Source organism: Lycium barbarum, chromosome 4, assembly GCF_019175385.1.
Source record: "Lycium barbarum isolate Lr01 chromosome 4, ASM1917538v2, whole genome shotgun sequence".
In the NCBI taxonomy this organism is placed as follows: Eukaryota; Viridiplantae; Streptophyta; class Magnoliopsida; order Solanales; family Solanaceae; genus Lycium; species Lycium barbarum.
In genome coordinates, this window is record NC_083340.1 from 97,721,578 (window position 1) to 97,729,821 (window position 8,244).

General features: G+C 35.7%; 1 protein-coding gene across 1 annotated transcript; it reads left to right on the top strand.

The window, feature by feature from the left end:
• The first annotated feature begins 259 nt into the window (after positions 1-259).
• LOC132637612 (uncharacterized) lies at positions 260-1,557 on the top strand. The gene is made up of 3 exons (XM_060354676.1): positions 260-471; positions 591-1,069; positions 1,133-1,557. The coding sequence occupies exons 1-3, from the start codon at positions 260-262 to the stop codon at positions 1,555-1,557; spliced, it is 1,116 nt and encodes a 371-aa protein (XP_060210659.1).
• Positions 1,558-8,244: the final 6,687 nt, after the last annotated feature.

Below are 8,244 nucleotides of genomic sequence, written 5' to 3' on the forward strand. Positions count from 1 at the left end.
GTTGCTAGCAGGATTCGAACCTGCAATTCTTTGTCCAATTAGGAGAAAATAAACCAGTCCGACTAGGACTCAACTTAGGTAAAGTAGTCGACATTAAAGACTTGTCCAATGAGGAACTGGACACAATACTACACCTTAGAGCTAAACCCCGACGTCAAAAAGTAAGTGATTTTCTAATCTTCAACGTGCTAGCTGCTGCGTTTGCAATTTTTCTAATCTAAGTTTACTTTTTTCTTCCTCCCCTCTCAAATTAAATTCAATGGAGAGATATTTTTCTAAAGTATCTTCCAATCTTCCAAAATTAAGTTCAACATCTCAAAATCCTTCTAACTTAAGAGAAGGCGGCGTCAATGAATTGCAACGAGGCCGACAAAGTGAAAATGTTGATTTAAATTCCTTAGAATTGGATCCTGGGGAAAGATTAGCAATTCGAAAATATCATCCAAATGATCGTGATGCAATAAGAAGAGTGTATCTTCAAAACGGTCCTTTCCGACCTCGAAATCACATGTTTCCTCAAACAAATTTTATGGTGATTTTCGTCGTTTTAATTCTCAATGGTTTGATGAGTTTGATTGGCTGGAGTATAGTGTAACAAAAGATGCAGCATTCTGCTTCTATTGTTATTTGTTTCAAGATGAATGCATTAATCAAGGGGGAGGAGATGTATTTTCAACCATAGGGTTTACAAGTTGGAATAAGAAGCACAGTCTTAATGAGCATGTAGGTAAACCAAATAGTGTTCATAATCAATCAAGACAGAATTGTGAAGATTTGTTGAGACAAAAACAATCCATTCAAAGTGTATTTACTAAACCAACTGATCAACAAAAGTTAGACTATTGTACTCGTTTGGAAGCTGCAATTAATGTGCTAAGATATCTTTTGAAGCAACGATTGTCATTCCGGGGCCATCGTGAAGATATATCATCTTTTAATAGAGGTAATTATATTGAACTTCTTACATGGTATGCAAAACTATGTGATAATATTGGCGGTTCATTTAAAAAAGCTCCAAAGAATAATCAATTAACTTCTCCACACATTCAGAAGGATATTATCAGTGCATGTAAGATTGAAACAATAAAGTGTATAATTTAGGATTTAAATGATGATCACTTTTCCATCTTAGTTGATGAATCTCGCGATGTGTCATGTAAGGAACAAATGGCTATTGTTTTGTGGTACGTTGATAGAAGGGGAAGTGTGATGGAGCGATTTATTGGTATTGTTCATGTTCGTGATACTACTGCTTTGTCTCTAAAGAAAGGAATTGTTGGTTTACTTTCTCAACATTCTTTAAGTTCATCTTATATACGTGGACAATGTTATGATAGAGCAAGTAATATGCAAGGTGATGTAAATGGGTTGAAAATCTTGATGCAACAAGAAAGTAAAGGTGCTCATTCTATTCATTGTTTTGCTCATCAACTTCAATTAACTCTTGTTGCGATTAGAAAATGTGATGAAGTGAAAGAACTTTTATTGTTGGTTTCTGATATATTAAATATGGTGGGAGCTTCTTTCAAGCGTAGAGATGAACTTCGTGAAGCCTAAGCAGAAGAAATTGAAGAGGCATTACGTAAAGGTGAGCTTGAAACTGGTAAGGGTTTGAATCAAGAATTAGATCTTGCTAGAGCGGGTGATACTCGATGGGGATCTCATTACAAATCCTTTAAAAAATTTATTCTTATGTTTGGTCCTATCATTGATGTACTTGATGCTATTGCTGTTAATGCCCGTTTTGAAGAAAAATGTAGGGCAAAAGGATATCTTAGAGCATGTTTAGCATTTGAGGTTGTCTTCATGTTGCATTTCATGCACAATGTTTTAGCAATAACAAATGATCTGAATGCACCTTTTCAAAAGAAAGAGCAAGACATTGCAAATGCCATGTTACTTGTTGGAGTGGCAAAGGATCAATTGCAGCGACTAAGAGAAGAAGGTTGGAATTCACTTATTGATGAGGTATCTGAATTTTGTATCAAATATGATATTTCCATACCAAAATTTGATGAGTTTTATATTATCCTTGGAAGGTCACGTCGGAGAGTTGTTGATTATACTGTTTTACATCACTACCAAGTTTATATATTTTATAAAAATTATTGATTGGCAAAGACAAGAACTCAATAATCGTTTTGATGAGGTGACAACTGATTTGCTTCTTGGAGTTTCTTGCTTGAACCCAGTTGACTCTTTTTCTCATTTTGACATTGAAAAGATATTGAGATTGGCTGAGTTATATCCTGATGATTTTGATAAATACTCTATGGTGGACCTTCGTTTTCAGCTTGAGAATTACATTGTTGATGTTCGAGATTGTCACGACCAGACTAGGGGCCGTGACAGGTACCCGGGGCTAACCACCGAGCACTGCTCGTTCTGTTACTCATCATACTCATTTAATGCTCTTTTATCAAATTTATACTCAAATCATAAGAAAATCATTTTCCATTTGAGAACATAAATACTTTTATATACATAAGCCTCTCGGCTATCAAAATGATAATATACACATATATACATATATACAGTAGTGACCTTGTGAGACCATATAACCCACACTGCGCATCTATGAGCCTCTACTGGAGTGCTAAACATAAGGACGGGACAGAACCCCGTCATGCCCAAAACATATATTTACATATATACCAAAAGAATAATCAATGGCACCTCCGGAAAATGGAGTGCTCTTCAATCAGCTAATAGCTCCTACGAGTCTGAATCAAGCTCACCTCTCTGTCTACCTGTGGGCATGAATACATTATCCAAAGAAAACGGACGTCAGTACGAACATTGTACTGAGTATGAGAGGCATAAACAATAATAGTACGTCAATGAGATAAAGGAAGCATCAATAAGGAAGCAACTGTATATGACTGTCACTTATAAAAGAAATAGCACATGCTGACTTACTTCATATCCATCATCATATCATGTATGTATAAATGTATAAGTTGCCCGTCCAAATAGGTACGGTGTGATAATATATAAGTTGCCCGTCCATATAGGTACGGTGTGATAATAATAAACCTGCGTCCAGGCCTCCCGCGTCCGGGGTATAATCTCATACCGCCCACTAGTGGTGTCTGCCCATGCCATCTGGCCATGGTATATACGTTGTCCGCCTTAGCGGTGACTGCCCGGCCATATAGGCACGGTGTTATATCATCATCATAATATGCTCATCATAATATGCACATCATAGTATGCTCATCATAATACATGCATAAAGACTCAAGGACAACTATACTCTGTCGGAGTGACGTAAGGTCGTGAACCCCCGATTTCATTATGGAGCATTCATTGACATTCTGCCTCACCTTGAAGGAATTAGCATATAAGGTGAATGTTTACAACAAAGGACATCATTAACTTTATAGAAACATCATATCATAAACTCTAGAATCTTTAGACTCAAGCTCATCATCATTATTATTAGGCTCATAACGTATCTCTTATCTCATATAGTTATTCATGAACATAAACTCATAGCTTTCCGGAATGTAGGAGAATCATGAAGAGGAAAGAAAAGGCATGCTATAGGATTCATTCCATAGAAAGAAATGACTAGCCTCACATTCCTTTTTCATTTAACTGCTCTATTGCTTGCTGGTTCTCCTTTAATGCTCACGTCTTTACCTTCGAAAGAATTCGCATTAACATTAGCTAAGCGATTATAAGGAAGTGCTTACTGAAGCTAAAGAAAATTGGGCAGTTTTTACTTTGTTTATATGATTTCCTCCATATTCCATATCAACTCCCAAACATCCGTAACATCATTCATAATATCATAAATAACAATCATCATATATCTACATTATCCACATTTCACAATTTCACTTCAATTTCCTCATAATCATGGTCATAATTCACTATTACGTTCTTTCACGTATAATGCTCATTCCATGTTCTAAATGTCATTCATAATCTACTTACAATCACAATATACCCATATTCATGATTCATTCCAAATTACTACTTAACAATAGCACTATTCCCACATTTATGACCTATTTTCTATATTCTTCAACAATCCAAGTGTTTCAACTTCTAAATATCTTAAACATCATGAAAATATCATAAAACTTACCTTAGATATTGTAGGAACAAGCCTTGAGTAGCAATACTCTTCTTGCACCAAAAACCCTAACTCACTTCCTTTGAAATTTCTTGGCTTAGATGACTTTAATGGGTTTCATACTCTTGATTCTTACTAGTTTGATGAAGTTGATCATCAATTTCCTTTGAATTCTTGTGGATGAAATGTGTGGAACCTTCTATAGGTCTTGAGAGAGATAGAAAAGTGTGGGAATGAAATAAATGAAGTGGGAACATCATTATATAATTGAACTTAGTTCAGCCCGTCGGGACTTCCACGGACACTTTCACGGTCCGTGGAACACTTCACGGTTCGTGGAACTGGTCGTGGTTCACCACTGCCAGTCATCATCTCTGTTGGGTATTCCACAGACCAATATACGGTCCGTGGATCATGGCCGTGGAACTCATAGCTTTTCCGAAATTGTTCTCGTCGTTTCGTTTGATCTCCAATCCTTATACAACCTTCTTATCACGTGTTTAATACTTCATTAATGATCTAAACATCCCTATAACTCGTCCTCAAAACCTTACCAAACAATCCTTAACACAAAATTTTACGGAACCTTTCCTAAACCTCACTTATACTTCACTTGTCCTTATAAATTCTTATTTCATATAACTTCAAGATCTTACTGTATGCATTCTAAAACCACTAATTGTCCGTCTTATAATCTTAAGAACTTCCTATTATCCTTAAGCTCGCGTTGGTTCATTCACTATGCGACGACATGAAATTTCTAAGGTGTAACAGAGATCATGATAAAAGGTTTTCCAATCTTAAGGGGTTTGTTAATCTTTCCAAGATACTCGCAGAGACGAAGAAGCATGGAACTTATCCTCTTGTGTTTCGACTTGTGAAATCTGCTTTACTTTTGCCAATTTCTACTGTTACAGTTGAGAGAGCTTTCTCGGCGATGAAGTTGATTAAGACAGATTTACGGAACAGAATGGATGATGAGCTTTTGAGTGGTTGTTTGGTGCCTTATATAGAAAAAAGAAGTATTTAGTACTATCTCTAATGAGGCTATTATGAATACATTTCAAAAGATGAAAACTCGTCGAGGAGAGTTGTAATAGTTTACCTGAATTATGTTTTATTCATACTTCGAATAGCAGTTTTATTAATATAACATTTTTATATCATTTATTCATTTTTTTTAATATCGACACCGCTTGCAAAATATCCTGCGTACGCCACTGCTTGTGACCCACTTGGCTGCATAAATTCAATTGTAACTATATACATGATTAATGAGCATTAATGCTAGGGCTCATGAGCCGACAGATTAATTAAGTTTATCTCATCCGTTGTTCTTGTGGCCAGTGGCGGAGCCAAGATTTCCGCCGAGGGGGTTCAAAATATAAAAAAGTAAACATACGAAGAAGCCTAAGGGAGTTCAATATCTACTATATATACATAAAAAAATAATTTTAACATTGTAAAAACAATGTTTTTTTTCTGCCGAGGGGGTTCGGATGAATACCCTCGGCTCTATGTGGCTCCGCCACTGCTTGTGGCATATGAATTGCTCGAAATATTCCCCTGAAACAAACTTTGTTAATTCCATAACTCAGATGATGGGTGATCGAGGTGACGACGTTTATCTTCTTTAATACTCCCTCGGATCAAAAAAAGAGTCTACTTAGTCATTTGCACACTCTTTAAGAAAATACCAACTCCTAGATAAAAATAGGTAATTTGACTAAACTACCCCTAATTAAATACGCATTGAGATTTGATCATATAACACTTAATAGGGGAAAATCTGGAAAAAAAAAAAAAACAATGTTAATTCTCTCTTGATTTGATAAGTGGACATTTTTTTTTACCCAAAAAAAAAAAAGGCTAAGTGGACTCTTTTTTCTATCCGGAGGGAGTATTAAATGGGCAGATTTTATGCCAGCCTTCTTTTTGACTGAAGGTAATTGGCATTTGCATTTGCTCGAGAAACACTTTCCTAATAATATGGCCCTTCCTTTTAGTGTTCACCGAGTAGGAAGTAAAAAAGCTGACAAAATAATCTCTACCATAGAGATTTTTTAAAACCCATTAAAACAGACATGAGGGAACATTCTTTCATTTTTTATTTTTATTTTTTGGTAAAGAGACATGAGGGAACATTCTAATGTTGAAAAAAAACCAAAAGGGAAGTTCGACAACCTTTCATCTGCCCGTCGAGTAGGTTTGGAACTAATTGACATCGATTTATGAGTGCTTTTTCTTAATCGTTCAGAAACGATCCTTTTTTATCTACTTTCTATACAATTAGGGCTCGTTTGGTATGAGGGATAAGGATAAATAATCCCGAAATTATATTTGAGATGAGTTTGTCCCAAGTTTGGTGGGGATAAAATCACGGTATAACTAATTTCGGGATTAGTTATCCGGGAATTGTAGTGTTATTTTATCCATGTGGAAGGGTGGAACAACTAATCCTAGGATAAGTTATCCTGAGATAACTTGATTCCAACCAAACGACCCCTTAGAGTATAGGGGGACTCTAATGGGGATATTATTCAAGCTCAATCTAAGGAAATTGAAGGAAGTCCTAGTACCAACACTCAGATTGAAGCAATGGCAATTCTACAGGCTTTAAACTATATAGTGACTTTCCAAGTGGAAAGGATTCTTATAGAAACAGACTCTCTATTGCTTTAAAATATTGTGGAAAGGATATGGCAAGTGCCCTAACAGATTATCAGTATAGTAGAAAAGATATGGGAATTTATGAGAGGAAAGACTGATTATATCCCTATTTTTAGAGAAGGAAACAAACTAGCTGATTATCTAGCTAACTTAGCACTGGAGATGATGGAACATTTTCAGCTAACAACTTTCAAGAACTCAATATTCAAGGCAGAAGGATAGTGGATAGTGACAAATTAGAGGAACCATACTTAAGAATTAGACCATGCAGAAGAAGAGGATGACATGAGGGATAGGATACACGGGAAGTCCTCATGTTCAAATCCTCCGGAGTAGAACAATGAGGAATTTTTCAACTAACAGTATGCTCTTTTTTGCAGGTACACACAAGTAGGATATTCACAAGAAGAACACACAGAGAGGATATGCAGAAGCATTTTGAAAAACAAGAATATCAAAGTAAATTTTTTTACATAAATCACACATTCAGTACACATCATAGCTATCATCACAGGAAAACAAGTAACATGTGTTTTGAGTTTACTTTGAATCAATTGAGGGTTGGACTTGGTGCGGTATTAGTGTCAACTGATGCTCAATCGTCTATTGTCCAACTTTCAATTGAAAACAAAGTCAATTCAAAACGTGGGGAGTTCAATATAGAGTGTACTAGGATTGTCAGGTCATCATATGAACAGAAACAGGAAAATCCAACAACTACAAGCAACAAAACTTGAGAGAGCACTTCTAGCAGACCAACAACAACAAGTATAAACAAAAGCAAGAAGGAAGAGAGCAGAACTTACCAGTTTGAAAACTGGACGGGTGGAATTTGGAAGCAACTCAGGAAACGTCAGTATAGAGGGGTAAAACAAACTGGAAAAATCATCATGCAGCTCCGCAACAAGAAGTGGAACCGACAACAACAGAGGTTGACACCGAAACAAGAAAATCGGATCAATAGCAGCAAAATGGAGCTCAAAAGTCACAAAATAATGTCGAACTTTACAATAAAGATTGGAATAATAACTGATCTCAGGCGATTCAATGACAAGCAAAAACCAATTGGGATCCTAGACATGGAGGCGCAAAAGATTGGAATAATAACTGATCTATTTTTTCCTACTTTTTTTTTTTTTTTGCCTGGGTTTGGGCTTGGACCCATATTGGGCCTGAACATTTGCTTTTATTCATGAAAAAATAAAATGCCCAATGGGCGACCTTAATTTATTTTTATTTAAAAGAAAATGTGTATAAGGGGGATTAGATCAATGCTTTAGATCAGAGTTAAGAAAAAATGGGACATTCTCTATTCGTTTTTACATTTAAACCTACTAATTTTGAAATCTAGACTTGTGTGATTATTTGTTAGTAATATTAAAGAAAATGGCAAACATTATTGAAAATCCAGAACTTAATTTATTTAGGTTCATAAGTCACCAATTTATTACTTGTCTTACCGCTTTCCATAAACTTGTCAAAACGGTTCA

Excerpts from the sequence above, each read along its gene's own strand:
- LOC132637612 (XM_060354676.1), top strand. The coding sequence starts at position 260 with ATGGAGAGATATTTTTCTAAAGTATCTTCCAATCTTCCAAAATTAAGT. Across the intron at positions 472-590 it reads CGTGATGCAATAAGAAGAGT|TGTAACAAAAGATGCAGCAT; the intron begins GTATCTTCAAAA and ends GCTGGAGTATAG. Across the intron at positions 1,070-1,132 it reads GAAGGATATTATCAGTGCAT|TTGATGAATCTCGCGATGTG; the intron begins GTAAGATTGAAA and ends TTTCCATCTTAG.